Source organism: Onychomys torridus, chromosome 17, assembly GCF_903995425.1.
Source record: "Onychomys torridus chromosome 17, mOncTor1.1, whole genome shotgun sequence".
Classification (NCBI taxonomy): Eukaryota; Metazoa; Chordata; class Mammalia; order Rodentia; family Cricetidae; genus Onychomys; species Onychomys torridus.
In genome coordinates, this window is record NC_050459.1 from 50,058,714 (window position 1) to 50,079,870 (window position 21,157).

The window sequence follows — 21,157 nt, forward strand, 5'->3', positions numbered from 1 at the left end:
CTCGTGAGCGTCCATGTACACTTTAGCTACATGACATCAGCTTTCACCCACCAGCTGTCAGCTTGTAAGGGAAATTAAACACAAATAATTTCTTCATAATAGTTCATACTGGTGGGGGTTAATCTTCATTACTGACTCAATTATTTTTTCAAGAGAAAGGAAAAAAAAAAAACATGCATGAATAGAAGACCCCCTCATCTTCCTACATTCCAACCTCCATTCAAATGGCTGGCCGAGGGCTGGCTGTGATGAGACAGCCTTGAAACCCTAATATTCACTTGGGAAGGCCGAGGCAGGGGGATAGCAAGTTCCAGGCCAGCCTTAGCTACATAGTCAGGCACCACTGCAAGAAATAAGAAAGCAAAAAAGCAGGGCGGTGGTGGCACACGCCTTTAATCCCAGCACTCGGGAGGCAGAGCCAGGCGGATCTCTGTGAGTTCGGGGCCAGCCTGGTCTACAGAGCGAGATCCAGGAAAGGCGCAAAGCTACACAGAGAAACCCCGTCTCGAAAAACAAACAAACAAACAAAAGCAAAAAAAAACAACCCCCAAAAGATGACTAGCACTTTGTGTTCCGCAGTAGCCCTCCCGCTTTGGCGTGGCACACACTCTCCTGCTGCCGTCTGAGAGATCCTTCTCCCTGACCTACCCTCAAAGTTCCCTATCACCACCTCAGGTGGAAACGTCTCAGGGACCGGTTGACTTAAGGACATGCTGGAGTTTTTCAAAACCTCAGCACAACGGTCATGAGAAAGCCACTAGAATGTCACGTGACTCTTAAACCATGACCTTGCTGTGACTCTTGAACCTCCACAGAGCTTGTCTCTCTCATTTGAACAGCTTATAGTGCCCATAACAGAAACGGTTACAGTTCACAGGGCAGCAAAACCAAGAGAGTGAGGCGAGGCGCACACCAGGCAATTAGGAACCCGCCCAGCAGAAAAGACCGAACCTCCACCACACATCCCGGGAACTAGTCTAACATTATAAATTTAGGATTCCTAAGTTGCAGGTCCCTTTGGCTGAATATCAAACACGTTTAAATCATTAGTCTGTCTGGGACTGGAAGCTTTTAGCAATAGTAGAAAATCAAATAAATACAGAACCAATTTTTCTTTCTTTTTTTTTTAAATTTATTTTTATTTTATGTGCATTGCTGTTTTGCCATGGGTGTCGGGTGCCCTGGAACTGGAATTACAAACAGTTATGAGCTGCCATGTTGGTGCTAGCTAGCGATCGAACCTGGGTCCTCTGGAAGAGCGGTCAGCGCTCCTAACCACTGAGCCATCTCTCCAGCCCGTAGAACCAATTTTTATGGGATCGGAGATTTCTGTCAGTGAACTAACTATAGCAAACAGAAATCCTTAATCATAGCACCCCAAATGCTTGCTTACACTCTCCAAAATGAACTTCTTTACTTTTCTTTGGAGACACTCATTGGAACCCTTAACGGTGCCCTTAATAGTAAGTTAACCATCCTGGAGGCGGTCCTTTCAGGATTCCAGGAGCCACCAACTGTACAATTCATCCTCACACACACAGGGACAGGGGGCTGTGCATACAGTGGCAGGGATGAGAAGCCAATCAATCCATCTGTTCAGAACAGTAAGATACCAGTGGCCTCCATCGAGGGCAGGAAATTTCTCTTATGCTTTGCTTCACTACAAACAAAAGCGGCATAGCTTTGTTTTGGTTTGTACTTTCTGGGTGTCTACAACCAATATATGTTTAAATGTACGAGTGCAATATCCTAAATAAAGACCGCAAATATCAGCACTGACTCATGGGTCTGGAAATAAGTAGCTCAGATAAATAAAGTGAAAACCACTAGAAATAAAGTCAGGAACTTGACTTAACAAAACACTGCGTATTTCCTGATCTTTCTGCACCCTTTGAAAAGCAGTTCCTAAGTGAAACTGTGGCACTTGGACCCATGCTCATAGAGAGGTGACAAGAGCCGGCAGGAAGAGAAGCAGGTTCAGCCGCAGCAACCAGCTTCCAGAATGCTAGGACATCTAAGTTCCAATGGTACTATTCTAAGTCAGCTTTTAAAAACATTATCAGGAAGACTGTCTACTTAGAAATTTAAATCTGATTTTATTTTCATTGCTACATATGTGAGGCAGTTTAAAATTAAACCCTTGTCAACCCAGGAAAATTCTCAGTTCTTTGACAAAAAGGATTTGTGTGGAAAATACAAAAAATCCAACAACCCACCTTTGCTTGTTCCCCATCCCTACTAGTCAATGCTGGGCTCCTGGACTCCCATCCCTCACTTGTGCCCTGCAAACCTGTGGTATTCCACAGGACGCAGAGGCCTCTGAGGGCTACTGATTTGGGGTGTCTTTTTTTTTAAGTGGGGCATCTGAGAGGAGTAGAGTGTGAAGAGATTACACACAGCAAAACAAAAGAGGTCTTTCCCTTCAATTTTAGAAATGAGATTTCATTCTCTCCTTAGCACTGGCTCATGAGCAGAGTTCTAAGATTTGGTTATCTTTAATTAAAAAGAATCAGGGAAGGAGAGAGACAGAGACGGAGACGGAGAGGAGGACAGAGACACAAAGAGAGAAACAGAGGCACAAAGAGAGAGAGACAGACAGACACACACACACAGAGAGAGGGGGGGGGGGATGGATATATTCCGAAAATGTAACTTCTGTTTGGCAACAGAAGTCACCTGCCAGGCTCCGCTCCGAGGCACACTGTGCCCAATGGTTGGACTTTCTGCTGCAGGCTGCATGCCTGACCTTGAAGGAAGGAATCCTTCTCACATTTAACACCCTCTAGTACCCAAAGAAACTGACCAACCACTCAACAAAGGCCAGGCCTCATAATCGGAGAAAGAAATCCTCTGTCCAGGGAACAAAGAATGAGGTAAACAAAAGGCAGTTGTTTCCTGAGCACTGAGGGGCTGATAGGAAAGTTATCCATCTCAGTCCATTAGAAAACAAAAACGGCACTGAATAAATGCGTGTTATCTTTGCTATATCTCAGAGGGGTTTATTCCTTATCGTCACTTACAAAAATGTGTTTCCACACTTTCTGTATCTCATCAGGTCTTTTAACAAACGTGAGATGTACTTCCTTTTCAATACAAGTACCTGTTAGACAAGCTAAGAGCGGAAGTGAACCAGAGGAATGTTTCAAGCCGCTCGCTTTATCTTTAGAATGGAATTACTGCCATTGCAGTGTGTGTGTGTGTGTGTGTGTGTGTGTGTGTGTGTGTGTGTGTGTGTGTGTAGGTGGCGGAGGAGGGAGGGAGAGGTCACAAGCTTGTATTAACACACACATCACAGGGTGCACCTAGAGGTCAGAGGACAGCATCTACGATTTGAGACAGTCTCTGCTAGCTGGCTCAAGCTTGGCAGCCCTTCTGTCTGCCTCCCATCTCACCGGAAGAGAACTGGGATTAAGGGTTGATGTGGGTTTTGCCACGCTTGGCTTTCCATGGGTCCTGGGGGCTCAAACTCAGAACCTCCTGACTGACTGCACAGTAAGCACTCTCCCCACTAAACCATTCCCTCAGCCCTCTAAAGAAGATTTTAACATTCCCCTTTTGCTTAGCCTAACCAGTTAATTGAATAGAAGTCAAGGATGCTATAAGCATCTCTTATGAACCATGATTGTACTACAGTGAATCTATTCATTAGACTCTGGCTGGGATTTTCTTCAGTGGAGTCAGGGGAATAGCCTGCATTGTTTCTGTGATAGTAATTAATGGAAAACAAAGTGAACCCGTGTTCATTGAAATCTCTTCCAAGTTTCAAGCAGAACATTGGAAAAACAACCTGAGACTAACCACAAGACATATAGGTACTCTGACGGATACTTCATGATACCATCCATCCTTTTCTCAAGCTAAGAATGCATCAAGGTCTGGGAAGGGTGTGTTATTTTTGTCTCTGCAGATTGATACTACCCTTCAAAACGGTATTGTACTTTCATATACTCTACTTTTAAGACATAAATGTTAAGTGTGCTATATTTTGAGTCTAAATGTTGGCCACAAGAAGATTAGGAGCGAACCGGCCCTCTCCTGTGACTAGATTGGTGCCTAGCCCAGCTGTCATCAGAGAGGCATCAGCCAGCAGCTGATGGAAACAGGCGGAGACCCACAGCCAAACCTTAGGCGGGGTTTGAGGAATCCTATAGAAGAAGGGAAGAAAGGAGTGTAGGAGCCAGAGGGGTCAAGGACACCCTAAGAAAAGTCACAGAATGAACTAACCTGGCCTCACAGAGACTGAACCAACACCCAGGCAGCCTGCATGGGGCTGGTCTAGGTCCTCTGCATATACGTGACGGTTGTATTTGATTGTCTTGTGGGGCTGTCTCTGACTCTTTTCCTGGCTTTTGGGGCCTACTCCTCATACTGGGTCGCCTTGCCCAGTCTTAACACAACAGGAACTGCTTACTTTTCTGCAACTTGATGTGCCATGTTTTGTTGATCTCCACGGGAGGCCTGCCCTTTCCGGAACAGAAGTAGAGGAGGTGTGGCTGGAGGGCAGAGGAAAGGTGGGGGAGGGGAAACTGCAGCTTAGATGTAGAATAAATGTATTAAAATGAATAAATAGGTCACAGAATAAGCACTGTGAGAAAACGAAACAAAACAATAGTTATCAACTTACACAGAAAATGTGTTTTGTTAAAATTTTAATTTTTAAAAACTATCCTCTTTTCAAAGAGAGAATTTTAGTAAATTATTTGCTAAACATATATATTTTTTTAACCATCATCATTTCTCTGGGCTACAGGCAAATTTAATTGCCAACTACTGCAGAAACATCTTCCTCCAACCTCCTCAGACAGACACTGAGTTTAGAATTTCCTCTGAGGCCATCATACAAGGAACCATAGCTAATTAAACTACACATCTGCATTTCCTTATTCTAGCAATCCACAGTCTAAATGCTAAAACAGTCAATTTCAACTTACCAAAGTACCCAGTCTTAGTGATTTTTTTTTTAGTTTAAAAAAACTACACATCTCCCAGAGTAGAAAAATTGTAACGTATAAAGTAGTAACATTTCAGTCATTTCTACTCCACTACTCTAAAAGGCACTTTGTAGGCATTTATTCTACATCATAATTTGAGAACATATTTGCCAAAAATCTAATGGGCTTTTTATTCATTTTAAACCATTCTGGCAAGAATTAGTAGATGTTTGAACAGGGCGTTTTAAATGGATTCTTTCAAAAGAAAAGAGGTAAAACCTTTCAAACAGATTGTAAAGGAAACAAATACTAAGATTTATATAGCTTACCTTGCTGTACTAGAGATTAAAATATTAATTCTATAGGATTAATTGGATTATAAGAAACACAATCAAATTATATAACAAAGTTGGTGACAAAATACTGAATTTGCCACAAGAGCACATTGAAGAGGTTGTGTACCCATTTTCAGCTATTGCAAATCAGCACAGTAAAACACATCTCCTGGGGCTGGGGCTGGGGCTGGGCCTGGGGTGTATTTCCTACAGAGGTTGCATAGCATGCAGGAAGCCCTGGGTTCAGTCCCCAGCACCACAGAAACAAGGTGTGGTGGCATGCTTGTAATCTCAGCACTCAAGAATTATAGGCAGGAGAACCAGCATTCAGGAGCAACGTTGGGGTTCAGATCAGCGTGAGATACATAAATCCTGTCTTAAAACAAGCAATGGCCACACAGAGTGCCCCTTTTGGATGTATACAGGCTGCTGTCAATAAAGAATTCCAGTACAATATAAAGTATTCTAGGGGACATTTTTCTAGGGAAAAAGTTCACCCACAAATACACATTCTCACAGCAGCATTAAACAAATACAATTTCTTGATTGCCTCAACCTCACTGTGTAAAATGTTTGTGTAACTGACCACAAACAGCAAACCTAAAGGAATGGGGATCCGATCTCACATTCTCCCCTTCTCATAGCCTATACCTGAACATCCTCACAGGCATCTGCACAGGCACACACCTGCCAACTCACTTCCAGGAACTGACAGTCTACTTTTGTCCCCGAGTTATACAGCTGTACTGTCTGTCAGATAGTAGATGCCAACAAAAATGTTGATGTGGTAAGTAAGAGCACTTGCAGCTCCTTCAGAGGACCGACTTTCAATTCTTAGCATCCAATCTGGGCCGCTCACAACGGCTGGCAGCTCCAGCTTCGAAGGATCCCATAATCTCTTCAGGCTTCCTAGGGTAGCCATACACACCTGTGTGTGCACATGCACAGAATCACACATGCAACACATAAAAAGAAAAATCTTCTTAAAATGTGTATAAAATATTTACCTCAAATTCAGATTTTTTTTTAAATATAGCGTGTAGCAATAAATGCTGATGAGCACAGAGTTTCTAGAGTACTTCTAGAGTACTCCAAGCACATGTCTTAGGACTATATTTTATAATATGTAGCTGCCCCTTACTTGTCTGTGCTAATACAAAAATTACTTAGTCTTGTAAATGAATATATCAAAATGTGAATTCTCAGACAAGCATGAAGATACTGCAGTGATGTGGTCACTGTATCTCACCTCTTTACAACTGTTAATTTCTAAAATTCTGCAAAACCGTCCCAAATTGCCTCTTTTGCTTCACGAAGAGTTTGAAAGCACTGTTATACGTTGATAACCAGGATCAGTGGGTTAGTTTAAGGCAAGGACTGCTGGGGGAGGCAGGCCTTCACCTGTAAGCTGACCGCAAGCCTTTCTAGCATTAAAGGGAGTGTCCAATGTCTATGGTGTGGCCTTTTTTCCCTTCGCCTTTCTTTCTTTCTTTCTTTCTTTCTTTCTTTCTTTCTTTCTTTCTTTCTCTCTCTTTCTCTCTCTCTCTCTCTCTCTCTCTCTCTCTCTCTCTTTCTTTCTTTCTTCCTTTTTGGAGTTTTTACTGAATGGACACTCAGAAATCAAAGGCAAACCATCTGGGGAACAGGAATGCGGCGCCCTCATTTGAAGGACCGAAAGGAAGAATGGGAGACTTCTAGCTTCCTTTCTGTTGCTGTGAAGTACCCCGACACAGAGCAACCGAGGGGAGAAAGGGTTAATTTTAGCTCCCAATCCCCAGGCACAGTCCATCACAGCAGAGAAGTCAAGGCATCAGAAACCTGAAACAGTCAGGGCAGGGCGTCACAGCCACAGTGGAGAGCGGGAGAATAAATGTGTGGATGCTCAGCCTGCTGTCTCCATTCTCAAACAAATCAGAAACCAAACCCAGGGCATGAGATGGCCCTTCCTGTATCAATTAAGACAGCGTTTTCCCAACCTTCCTAATGCTGTGACCCTTTAATACAGTTCCTCATATTATGGTAAACCCCCTTCCCAACTGTAAAATTATTTTGTTACTACTTCATAACTGTGCTTGTGCTACTGTTATGAATTATAATGCAAATATAGGATGTGCAGGATGTCTAATATGTGACCCCTATGGAGGTTGTTATCTGCAGGTTGAAAAGAGCTGATTAAGGCAGTCAAGATACCCACAAAAGACATACCCATATGTCAACCTGATCTAGACAATCTGTCATTGAGACTCTCTTCCCTGGTTAGTTCAGGTTATGCCCAGTTGCCAACACTATCCCAGGCAGCTTCTCTGTGAATACCTACTTAATACCAAGACTTTACATAAAACAGTGTGTAAGTCAGGATGTAAACACTACTGAGTAGTATCAAATAATTTCATAAAAGCACTACAAATGGAGGCCTAGAGAGACTGCTCAGTAGTTAAGAGTGCTTGCTGCTCTTGGAGAGGACCAGAGTTCAGTTCCAGGGGATCTGATGCCGTCTTCTGGCCTCTAGTGAACTAGATATGCATTCAAGCACTCGAGCATGTGCCTACGTGCTTGCGCGGGCACACACACACACACACACACATACACACACACACCTTTAAAAAATTCTACAAATGCTAAAATTACATCTAAGTCAGACAATTGTTAAACATGTAAGTTTGCTATTGAAGATAGTATCATACCTCTTGAGGCCAAATGTATCCTGAAACCCAGAGAATCAATAAAAATTAAAAGATGAAAAAAATGATTAGGGCATCTATTCTTTTACAGAATGGTTTCCCAGTATTGTGTGATTTAATTTTAATTCACCAGTTAAAAAAAATTCTTGGTAATAACAAATTCCAATTGCTTTGCTTAGCCGCCTATTAGCAGACTAGCTGGTATTGATACAACAGTGCAGTTAATTGTACCTTCTAGATTTGAGAAGCAAGGCTACTCTGCAGCACACCTAGATAATGCAAAGCTAATTTTTTCCCTCAAGTCTCAGTGTTCTGGTTCCCGTATTCGGTGAATTGACGCCAGTTTCCCTGTTGGCTTGTCAAATGCTTCTCTGGGTGATGCAAGAATGCACTTCAAAGACTGAGGAGCTCATGGGGGAATGCATAATGGAGCAGAAAGAAGAATATTTCTCATTTTGAAATAGTCAGGATTCTTAGCAAATGAAGTAACTGCCAAGGTAGTTCTTCCTCCTTCAAGAGGGCTTATGGATCCCTGGGCAGCTGCGGTTCAAGTTGTCTGCTGCTCTCAAACTCACAGGACTAAACAGAATAAAATGGTAGATCCCATCTTTTAAAAGCAGACTGATTTATTATAACCTCAAAAAGTAATAATAAAAAAACCCCTAGACTGCTGAAATGCTGAGGCCAGTTTTTCTATTCTGCCCTCCCCCCACCTCTAACCCCCCCCCCCGCCCCTTAAATACACAGCAACCACATGGAAGTAACGAGAACTAACACTTAGCCTAATATTCTTGGCATCAAATTTCCTTTCTAACTTAAAAATTAAAATGATTTTTTTCAGGCAGCTTTAAGTCACAGGAGTTCTGACTGAAAAGCACAAAATGCCTAATGTATATAATCATAATATTTAGTATATGCATTATCACATTATCACAATTGCAGACTACACATCAACTTAAAATACATATGCGTGTCTATATGTACACAACAGTGTGCAGGGGGAGATAGGCACTTTATTAGATACAACCATTACGTTCCTCTAAGATTGTAAGTAAAGGCTTTCTAATAATACTCCATCTCCTCTGGCATGTACTATTTACCACTTGAATTTCTTCATGAAGTTCCTGAGTCATACTACTTACTGAGATCTGCTGAAGAGATACACAGATCCTACCTCTCATGGCTGCAGCGGTACAGGTTGGATTATTGGGAGCAACACCTTCACAGTCACTGATGTGTTTTCTTAACCAGCCTCATGTCAGTACTGTGGCCTTTGAATGTGCCGATGACCCTGAAATTACCTTTTCCACACCCTGGACTGCGATTTTAAATTCATCAGCATCCCCTTTCCCTTCATCCTCTCCTCTAGAGCAACTCTACTCCCAGAATCTCACCTTGTATTGCGTCTCTGCGCCCCTCTCCTAGGTAAACTTCATCCTAGCCTCTAGAGACAATTACCTCGTACTGGCATTTAGCCTGCACTCGGTTTCCAGATTTTTCCTTATTACTTAGCTCTAACAATACGTATCATTCAGTCTTTCAGGGCTCAGATTGGTTCATTTTTCTATGGTCTCCAGGACTGGCCATGGTCTCTCATGCTTTTACAACATATGCTGTTCCTCTGTGGCACCTCCAACGTGTCCCTCTTTAAAACAAGCGTCATGCTGCCATCCAGCCCCAGTCAAAGTAGATGCTGCTTCTCTGTGATCCCACAAGCCCTAGTCAGCTAGTACAGTTCTCTTCTCAGCAGCTACAGTTGTTCACATCTGGCCTGCAAATCTCTTGCAGGGTGTGTGTGTGTGTGTGTGTGTGTGTGTGTGTGTGTGTGTGTGTGTTTCTATTTATCGAAGACCGGGTCTAGCGAGTGAGATAGTCATCCATTTACGCTGCAACTCAGGCCACTTGAAAGTGAAAGGTGGCAATGGCCGAGGACAAAGACGATAAAGGAAATAAACAACCACTCTAATACCAGACCACAGGACCTGCACTCCAGGCAAGGGCTCTGCCTACACCTCTAACTTCCTCAAGGACTACACTCCCTCAAGGGAGATGCTCCGGCTGCACTGACCTCCACTGTGTTTCTCAAACACTCCCGCTTCACTCCAAACTTGGGGATTTTTGTACTTCCTGTTCCCTCTGCTTGGGACACCCCTGCCTCAGATTCACAAGGCAGGCTTAAATGCATTCCTCAGGCTTCAGCATCGTCTTCCCTGACCAGCTGTCATGGTTCCTGTCTGAAACGATCCTGCTGTTGTTTGCAGACAAACCTTTCAATGTGCTCCCTAAGAACACGTTAGAATCAGAGGCGAAGGGTGAATGCTGAGGATCGGATGTGGAGTGTCTCCACAGGTTCCTGTGCATTGGACGCTTGGCTGGCAACTGATAAACTGGGGGACTGAACGAATCCTGAGGGTTCAGTGGATGAATCCCCTGTCAAATACACAATCTGATGGGCAGGACTGGGAGCTGATAAAAACTGGGGGTAGGACCTAGACAGGGGAAGCAGGGCAGTGGGAGCATGCCTTTGGGGGCCCTCTCTTGCCCTGACTCTACCCTCTGTCACTACCCTGCCCACCCCTCCACCCCCACTTCCCTGACACGCAGTATGAGCTGGTCTTCTCCACCTGTTTTTCCTCCCAGGACACGAAACCTCTGAAATTGTGAACCCAAGGCAATCTCTCCTCCTTGTTTAGCTTGGGGGTTTTGTCACAGAGAAGTGTAACTCTGACCCAGGCTCAACTGCTTGTTAAAGTAATGATCCCAAATAAAGGAGTCACTAAAGCAGCTTCATCTATAAGGCCGGGTCTCATCACACTGACATTCAAAGGTTGTGACCACACTATAGAGAATATCTGCCTGATCCAAACTAAGGACCCACTACATGTTGCTACTACTTCCTACTGTGTAGAAAGACCAACGCCTAGAGCAGTGAAGTAATGGAAGGCACTGAGAAGGCATTTAGAAAGTATTTCAAATATCCAGAGTAAATAAATGATTGAATAAGAGTTGACATGTAAATGTTACTATTCCTTCCCTCTCCCTTCAAAAGCCTCCAAAATCACTTTAAAGACCAAGTCAATATAATCCCACCCAGTACCTTAGGCTCCCGTTTAACTCCCTTCAAAATGTGATCAGAACTCACTTCTCCAATCACATTCCACCACTCTTCACCAACAAAAACTGAACCGCTTTCTGGTCTACGAGACTCTTCTGGTCTGGTTCTTTCCTGCCTCTCTCCATGGCCCCACTGCACCTACATCCACAGCTCTCTAAACGCTGTTCTAAAGGCTGTGCTTTTTGTTTTCCCTCCCAACTTCCACCTAACCCACTGCAGCTCTTTGAAGACCTCCCTTTTGTGACTGCTACACAGTCACACAGCTCATCTTAGAAGAGACCCAACGTCTCTGTCATTTCTGCATCTCCAGAGGGCAGCCCAGTGGAACACAGAAGCCTCAATGTATTGTTTTGAGCAAATGGGAAGCTGGGAGTTGGGAGGTGTAAAGAGGTCTCTCTCTCTCTTCTCTCTCTCTCTCTGTCTCTGTCTCTCTCTCACACACGTACCTAATAATTATTATTATGGACATTACCATGTGGCTATCAGGTCAAGACTTAAGAACATCTTTAGTAGTCTCTGTAATCTATCGTCTCCAACCCCTAAAGCAATGAATGGATAACATTCAGCAAACACTCAAAACAGTAAGAAACAACTTGAGTGAAAACCATGTTTACAATATGGCAGCAAGAGACTAGGGGTGTGGAAAGAGAAGTCTCAAGATTGACATATGAGAAAAGGCAGTCAGTTGGCAGAGGGGAACTGGAAACTCTTCCCCACCTGACCTCCAGGCCACAAATAGGATGCAGGAGAAAAGCCTACAGCATCCACCTTTAGGAGGAGGTGTTTTGCTGTGTAGGTAATGTAAAGGGTCAGAACTGACATGGAGCAGGACAGACTCACCATCGCACTTCAGTCTCCAAGAGTGTTTTTTTTTTTTTTCTTCCTTAATAAACTGCCCCTGTTTCTCCTTTTACTCATATGTCCCTGATCCAATTCATCGTTCTGGAATATAATGACCCGGACACCTCAGTGGGTGCACTTCAGACTCCCATCCCCCTTATTACAACATCAGTGCCTCCCAATTCCTACTAAAATAATCAGTCAACCTTAATAGATACTCCACTTTACACCCTTCCCATCTCGTACCTGAATTTAAAAAAAACGTATGAAATTGCTCTATTCATGGCCTTCATCGATGGCACACTGGAAATCTAAGTCCTTTATTTTGTTACTTTTGTCAGCCTGTACATCCAATCTTCAAGAGTAAGAATTAGCATCCAAAATATGAACAAAGACAATGATCTCCTTTGAAGCTGAATGATCATAATTTCCCTGCACTCAGCTATTCTCATTCTGCTGACCGTTTTTTTAATAACTACTAAGTTAGAATTTGCCAACAGTCTGTTCACTAGTGGCTCAAATTGAGGATTTCGCTTTCCATTCCTGATGCATTCTTTTCTTTCTCTAATATACTACAGCCTGGCACGATGCAGCTTGTACAGAAATCCACACTACCCGGCTCTCATCTCCCATTCCACATGGCCGCCCTACCGGACCAAGCAGTGATCCAAATCCAACTACTGTTCGACACCTCTCATTCCGTCTTCACTGAAAACTGGGCACTCTCCAAATGGCTGTTTTTAAGCCTTCTCCACCAATTGTTACTAGGAAAACATCTTCTGCTGGCAAGGGTTGTTTTGTTTGTTCGTCTGTCTTTTGGGGCAACTTGAACCTCAATTGAGAAAACGCCTCCACCGGGTTGGCCCACATATAGGCAAGTTTACAGGGCGTTTTCCTGATTACAGATTAATGTGGTGTGGGAGTGCCCAGTCAGTCCACTGTGAGCAGTACCACTCCTGATTCTAGGAGGTGTCAAGTAAGGCAGCTAGCTGCAGGATGCAATCTTCCTCCAAGAGTCTACCTCAGTTTCTGCCTCCCACTTCTTGCCTTGCCTTTCCTCACTGGTGGACTCTAAAGTGTACGCTGAAATGCACCCTCTCCTTCCCAGATTGCTTTTGGTCATGATGTTACCACAGCAATGGGAAACACACTCGGACATGGTTTCAAGATGTCTTGGTGTTTTTTTCCTTATATAGCTCCTGGATTAAGGAACGGCTTTGTTCCTTTGGTTTCTTTTTTGCCAAGGAGAGAAGGTGGACTTGTGCTGTGTGTTCTCTGAGCAGCCTCTCTGGAGCCTAACTAAGGGGGAGAAGAGGGGCAGCTGGAAGCAGAGTGCTACCCGACCCTGCTAAGCCCTCAATAGAAAACCTTCCCACAGAACCAACAAATGCAGCAATTTGGGGAAATCTGGTTATAGAGGAGCACAAATAAAGGCAGCACCTCGTTTACGTTATTTGACATAATAATAATAATAATAATAATAACAACAACAACAACAACAATAATAATCAGTGCCTCCCATAAATTCAGCACCAAGGAGAGAGGAGAGATACTCTCATCAGGAAACAAGAATTCTGCCTTGAAGAGCTCTCAGTCAGTCAGGGTTCTGAAGCTTAAAAAAGGCTTTGGATGACCCCCCCCCCACACACACACACGATCAGATTGTGCACAGGTCTCCCCAGTCCTGAACGTTTGAACAGAAACTCTAAAGCTAACGGTCTGTCAACATGTCCACTGCAAACCTTTCTTTTCAGGGTTTATGATTCAACAGTGCACATTCAGGAGTAACACCTGGGGCAAATGGTGTCACTCTGAAACACAGTCGCTGTATTTAATTAAAAGAATGTCTTGCATTTTCCAAGTCTAAACCAATGATCTGAATAAATGATGACATTAAAATACCCATTTTTAGAAATGAGCTTTCTTATAAACTACAAAGGGAATGCATAAATCTTGTCTCCCTAACTTGTCCTAATGTAGCAAACTGTTGTCACCCTAGACTTCGTGAAATCGTCCCTTCCACATCCATTCACCAAATCCTGGCACATTAGCATCTTCAGCTGCTCTTGAATCAGTTTCCTTCATCTCAACAACCACGTGACCAAACATTGTCAGATGTGACCCGGACCATTATTATGAGACTCCTATTATCTGCTCTACAAACCAGCACGCGAACTCTTCCTGCAGAGACCTACAGTGATCTTTCCAAAACGCAAACAGTGCCATGCCTTTCCCCTACTTCCTTCCTTTAGTGGCTTCCCACACTTAAGATGCAAACTCGCAGCATGGTCCACAAGACCATGCTGTCTTTGTGTCTTTGTAGTCTCACTCTCCATGCTTCCCCTGGATTCACCTTCCAGTTTCTCACCTTATCCTTGCTACCTTCGTGTCTCAGAAACTGCACCTGCGGCTCCTGTCAGGATTGCTCTGTCCCCCAGCCCCAATTCAACAACTACTCTTGTTCAAATCTTTAGATTTCAGCTCAGAAGTCAGTTATTAAATAACTGGTGATGTGAGGATATGCAGAGATGACCGGTCACACTAGTGGAAGCCCATGAACTGTGGACTGGTGGCGGTGGAGCCCCCACGGGACTGGACTAGGCCCTCTGGATACGGAAGACGGTTGTTCGGCTTGAACTGTTTTGGGAGCACCCAGGCAGGGGGATCGGGATCTGTCCCTAGTCTATGGGCAGGCTTCTAGAATCTGGTGCCTGTGGTGTGACACCTTGCACAGCTTTGGTGCAGTGGGAAGGGGCTTGGACCTGCCTAGGCTCAGTGAGCTGGGCTCTGCTGACTCCCCATGGGAGACCTCGATTTGGAGGATGTGGGAATGCGAGGTGGCTTGTGAAAGAGGGTTGGGGGTGGGAGGAGGGAGGAGGGGGGATCTGTGGATGGTATGTAGAGTGAGTAGAAAATTTCTTAATAAAGGAAAATGAGAAAAAATAAAAGACTTGCATGCTCAGACCTGTTTTCTTACCCCCTAAGGTTTTTCCTAACACAAGTGTATGTATGCATATGCTTATTTCAGAGCACAATTGTATTTGTATATTTGTGAAGGCTTGACTAACATGTGCTTTTCTCACTAGGCTGTAAGACCCATAATGTCAAAGCAAGAAGTGTTTCCTTAAGAGTTAGCACCATATCTAGTATACAGCAGGCATTCACAAATGTTTGAACAGAGCCACAAAAATAATCATGTAATAGAGTTGTGGATACAGTTCAGTTGACAAAATGTATGCCTACCATGCACAAAAGATTCCCTGGCACACCACAAACCCAGTATGGTGATACATGACTGTAATCCCAGCACTTAGGAGGGAGAGGCAGAAAGATCAAAAGCTTAAGGTCATCTTCAGCTACACACAGAGTTCAAGGCCAACCCGAGCTACAAGAGATCCTGCCTCCAAAAAATAAAATATAAAATAAAATAAATCAGATTGAAATGATAATGTCACTTTAAATATCAGTCACCCCAGAGAAATAGCAAGAGGCTCAGACGTAAGAGGGAATTTTTGTCTTCACCTCGCTTGTTCCACAAAATTAAAGCAAAGAAATCTTCAAAGGACCCTTTAGTTCCAGTAATACCAGCAGTACAAAACAGAAGCAGCCTTGGCTGGACACAAGCTGGTGGTAGCAGAGGCAGAACTTTCATTTGGTAAGGTAGGTCGCTCTGGTCTACCTCAGGCCTTCTGCAGAGATCAAAAGAGGCCACGTATAGACCCACATCCAAGAGAAGCAGGTTCTCACGATGGATGGAAGTACCTGCTGTCACACTGTACCACAAGGCAGAGGGAAAACCCAGGAGTCAAGGCCACAGATAGACAGACCCACATCTAAGAGAAGCAGGTTCTCACCATGGATGGAAGTACCTGCCGCCACACTGTAAAAATACCACAAGGCAGAGGGAAAACCCAGGAGTCAGCATCTGAACCTTCCCTAACTGTTCCCCCAACACTGGTTCTCAAGAACCCTCAGGTTGGCTTTTACTTTAGGGAAGTAACAGTCCTTGATTCACACTCTTCTGACATCACATCTTAAATTGCTTTAGGCTACTATTTACTACACGTCACTGATGTCTCCTGACACAGCATTCTTTTTAATACTGTGCTGGTAAATCTTGGAAAGTCTTAGTTTATCTTTGGCAAAAGGTAGAAATGACAAGTTATACTAGGTCTACTGACAAACTTAATACAGTGAAGAAAAAAAATTAAGCTGTGCTTCCTTCCTAGACAGGTGGGCACTACAGTTAATTATATATCAGCACTAATAAGCTATCTAGAAAGGTGTTATGATATGCCTCCACTTCTTTTTTCAGCTCCTTGAGACTAGAGTCTCCTGTAGCCCCCGCTGGCCTTCATCTTGATATATAGCCAAGAGTGACCTTCAGCTTCCCAAATGCTGGGATTATAGGCAGGCTTCACCTTGCTGGGCCCAATCTTGGCTTTAAAAGGACCAGAACACTACAGGACATTTTGAATGCAAACAGCTTTGGCCGGTTTTCGATTTCCTTCTCAGAGAAATGGGGGTTAAGTTGTCCAGCATTATACACAGTACTTTTATATAAAAGGGTATTTGATGACTTGAGGGAAAAAATAAATTTCAATATTCATCTCACCGAATCACTTCGAGAGCAAAAATGATTTAAAAGGAAAAAAAAAAAAAAATCAGCCATCACTCCAAACACACCGAAAAGGGAGATGTAGTTGTTTTACCAATTTAGGTGACCTAGGTGGGACTCCACTTCAGTAAAGTCAGTCTTAAATACTGCAGTTTACAAATTAAGCTGTGACATACGCAATAAGAGGGCCACCTCCTAGGAGTCTTCTCGGCCGGTCGTCACCAGCTTTTACACTCCAACTTCCTGACGCTAACTTTCCAAAAGTTAATAAAGTACATCATGGAGATGCAACGCCGATTTTTACAGAAGGCACTTGACTACAGACTCCTCCCCCGGCTGCTCAGCTTCTGCGCCCCGGAATCCTTCGTGTCCTCCACTCCCTTCTGGCTCTGACCTGAACTCGAGGCAGTGGGCATCGGGGGGTGGGGGTGGGCGCTTGGTGTGGATGGGGGTCGTGGAGGATGAGGAACCCGAGGGGGGCTCTAACGGCTCATTTTGCTGAGGGTGGGGGGGGGTCAAGCCGGGGAGGTGGGAGCGGCGGTGCAGTGCGCGCCGCCAACGGCTGGGTGAGTGTAGCGCAGTGGCCGGATCCCGGTAACTAAAGTTCCGAGCAGCTTGACTAAACCCTCAAAGCCAGGCACTGTCAAGGCTAACACCGGCGCCGAGGGCGGCAGACGGATGCGTCCCAGCGGAGCGCGCCTGCTCGGCATCAGGCTGATGGAGCGGGCAGCGAGGGGGCGGCCAGGAGCCGGGACAAGTTAGCTCCTCAGCCGGAGCAGCCCAGCCAGGGCCCGCCGGGGGCGGGGAGAGGTGCCCGCTCGGGATCCGCAGGACAACGCAGGAGCGCCGCCAAGGGGCCGGGGCTTCCCCGGCGCCCGGGTGCGGGGACGCCGATCCGGCTGGGGGACCCGGCTCTCCCCTGTCCGGAGATCGAAGGGACAAGCGGGTGCAGAGCGAGGCCTCAGCCCCACGTTCGCACCCGGCTCCCGGCTCCGGGAGTTGCGGGGAGGCGGTGCCGTGGGCTGGAGCCCGACGCGGACAGGCTGGGGGCGCCCCGGTGGCGAGCACCCGGGCTGGGCGGGGACGTCCGGGGAGGCTGGACCGCGGGGCCTGCTCCACCGGACCACGGCGGCGGCGGCATCTCGCCTCCTTCAGGCCTGCACGCGCCACAGGCCGCAGCGGGGACCAACCCCGCGTCCTCCCGCCGCCACCCGCGGGGCTCGCAGCTCCCGAGTCGGACACCGAGCCAAGCCTCGCTTCCCCGGGAGCCGACTCTACCCCGCGATTCCCAGCCCGGCAGCCCCGGCGTTAGAGCGTCCGCCTAAGCAGCAGCAGCAGCCGCCGCCGCCGCCGCCGCCGCAGCGCGGGTGACGGCGCTGAACCCGGGGCGGGGACGCGCGGGAGGAAGGGGCGGCCAGGGGGCGGGCCGGCGGCGGCGGAGCCCCGGGGCGGGGGGGGGGTACCCGCGGTGTAGGGCTAGGCGCCCCCGATCGGCCGGCGCCGGGCCAGCACCACCTGCGGAGCTGCGGCGCCCACGCGGCCGCGACCCCGCCGCCCCTCGCTCCCGCCACACGCGCGCGCAAACAAAACAAGTTGCAGGTCGCCGCTGCCTGCCTGCCTGCCTGCCTGCTTGCCGGAGGGGGGCCGGGCGGGTCACTCACCCTCATCCTGCTCAGCGGGCTCGGGTCGTCGGGCCGCGAGGACAGGGAAGACCAGAGGACCAGGAGCCCCAGGAAGCTTCCCACCACCAGCAAACTGCGTAAGATGAACCCGATCTTCAGCCTCATCTTCCTCCGGCGGCGAGAGACACACAGCCCGGCGCAGCCGCCGCCACCGCTCTCCCCTCCCTTCTTCCCCCTCCCCCGGCCCTCCTCCTCCTCCTCCTCCTTTCTCCCCCACCCGGATCGCTACGCCCGCCGCCCTCCCCACCGCCTGCCCTCTCCAGCTCCAGATCCGGAACTCCCCTCGGCTTTACCTTCCCCTGGCTCTCCCCCTCCGCCCCCTCCCCGCGCCTGCCTCTGCGCTCCGCTGCCGCACCCCCCTCCCCTCCGGCGGCCTCCGCAGAGCTCCGACCGGCCCGAGTGGCTGGCTCTCCCGGCTGCCTTTCTACCTGCCCGCTCTAGCTCCGCAGTGCTCCCCCCGCCTCTCTCCACCCGCCAGCGCGAGAACCCCCTGCGAGTCCCTAGTAACCTTGGAACTAACTTAACACTTTTCCCCCCGGGGCTGATCGTAGCCTTTGCCCTATGCCTCAGCCTCTTAAAGCTTCCAGATCCCCAAACTTTTATAGTGATTGTGGACTCAAACTCTGTCCTTGACCAAGCCCCTGCCCTCCCAGGATGCGGCCTCCCTCCCGTCGCCCCTCAGGTGGACCTGCAGCCTTCCCTAGGCTGCCCTTCCTTCCCTCACGCCTACTGCCCGATCTCCCCTGCCTGAGGCTTGCAGGAAGCAAACCAGGAAGTCGGCTACCGCTGCTGCAGCAGTAGCTCCACGTGGCTGATTTATAACCGGATTTTTTTTTTTATTGACCTTGTTCCCCCCCCCCCCCCCCCCCCCCCCCCCCCCCCGCCACACACACACACACGGCTCCTTAAGGAGGTGCATTTGTAACCGAAAGGCTCAGGTGAGATGTGCAAATACCAAAGAACTAAAGAGCGTTCCCTTGGAAAGACGGTATTACCTTTTCTCTTGAGCTTATTAGAAAGCCAAGTCGACTAGCTAATACACAATACCGTCCTTGTTGATGAACTTGTAAGTTTCTACTCCGGGGAAAGCGGATTTCGGGTTTTTAAAACATTAAACACACGCACCATTGCTTCTCTCACAGCTTGATTTTTCCAGGAAAGGATATTGGCAAATGTTTAGCTACACGCCTCTCCCTTGTACATTGTGCCAAAGATGTCAATCACTTTATATCACAGTCTACAGTGTGTGCCATACTCCTCAGCTATCCAATTTGTTGAACAAATGCTTTTTGATGGCAGGTTTTAGAACGGTGTGAATTGACCTTTTTAATCCTAGTATTGCCTTGCCTGAGTCTGTTTTGCTCTAAAACAAGTGAAATTTGGTTATTTAGTCCACCTGGGTGATCGGCATGATATGAGCCAGAGATAGTTTTCCGTTATTAGGAAAAGGGAAAGCTGACCCTTTAGGATTGTGAGCATAGATGGGCATACACGGTGGAGAAGTCCTCATCTCTGAAGTGATGGGAGCCGCCCTTCAGCTGTCAGTATTCACAACTTGAAATATGTTTGAAAGGCCAAAAAGATAGAAATTGATGAACAGGTCTACGGTTGTAAAAGCCCATGTACCTCTTGAGTTCTGAACATTGTTTAAGAGAAACTGAAAGTATACCTTAAAACACATGCTTTTCACCACATTTGCTAGCAGGCAGCCTCTGTAGAGACCTCTTTAGAAAATGAGAAGCTACGTTAAATGATTGGGTCAAGAAAAGTCACACTTAGCCTCTCCGAGCTTAGAGCCCTTATCTGCCAAAATCATGATTATAATACTTCACAATATTGTCAGAAGGAATAATGGAGGCCAAGTGCACATGAAAATATAAAGCACAGATAATGTGATGGGGTAAGTCTTAGTGATTATGGGTATAATGCTTGTGAACACCACAGCCATTATTGTATATAGGGGCTGTTGCTCTGAGCTATTTCTGACATGTTGATCCCTGAGTAATGCTCACTGAAGAGAATACCCCCTCCACTGTACCTATGGGAGAGGTACAGAGTATGAACAACAAGGCAGCGGTCTCTGACAGATTATCAAGTCACAAGTGAATGGTAGCATGGTGCCTTCACTCCGAGGCCAGCCGGGGCCTCAGAAGTAAAATCACAAGGGAGTAGCATTTCTGAGCAGGCAGAAGGATTCACGTTTGTCATTTAAGTTTTGTGTTGCCGGAGACTGGTGCTCCCTGTTCTTAGAATTCAGAGCAGGTTTTCTCATCTTGCCAACACGCTCACAGTCCTTGCCAAACAGTATAATCACCTCATGTTTATTATATAAATGCTTTCAGGATTCCACAGGTCAGAACCTAAAGGCTTGGTGGTTTTTTAAAAGTCATCCCCACGTGACCTCTGCTAAAAGAGGAAACCCCCACAAGGAACTAAGCCCACCTTTGGGCTACACTCCCCTGGGGCTTTCAGCCTGCCCCCTCATCCTGTACCCAAGCTGGAGGTCTGTTTCTAAATGCCACTGCTTGCCCTCAGGCCTTTGTACAGGGATTTCTTTTCACCTGCACTATCTTTTGACACCTCAACATTAAGCTTCCATGTCAGTTACAAAAGCTTTTTTTTTTTCTAAACTCTTATCATGGTCTCTACACCAAGATATTGGCCAGGCACCCTGCCTTCCACTCCATTTCTCCCTAATATGTTTGATTGCTTAATTTCCATTTGCAAGTAAAAAATAACATGATGCCGGAGACTTGTCTTTGGAGAGTTTATTGTATTCTTGTGTCTGATGTGTAAGAAGGGTTTTAATATTTTTTGGAGGAACACTGAGTAAATAACTGGATTAAAGATACAAAGGGAAAACAGAGCTTAGAAGAGGGCTTAGGAGCACTTCAGCTCCAATTGTTCTTTACCTAGGAGCTGTTTTTCCGAGAACAAAATCTTGGAGGTTTTATT

The 21,157-nt window shown here is 46.4% G+C and overlaps 1 protein-coding gene across 2 annotated transcripts in view; it reads right to left on the minus strand.

The window, feature by feature from the left end:
• Positions 1–18,375, minus strand: part of Galnt7 (polypeptide N-acetylgalactosaminyltransferase 7) — a 125,317-nt gene extending 106,942 nt beyond the window's left edge. For both annotated transcript variants that reach the window (XM_036166411.1, XM_036166412.1), the window contains exon 1: positions 18,182–18,375. In XM_036166411.1, the coding sequence (XP_036022304.1) occupies positions 18,182–18,307 (126 nt within the window). In that variant the 5' untranslated portion in view covers positions 18,308–18,375. The remainder of the gene's footprint in view (positions 1–18,181) is intronic.
• Between the last annotated feature and the right edge of the window lie 2,782 nt (positions 18,376–21,157).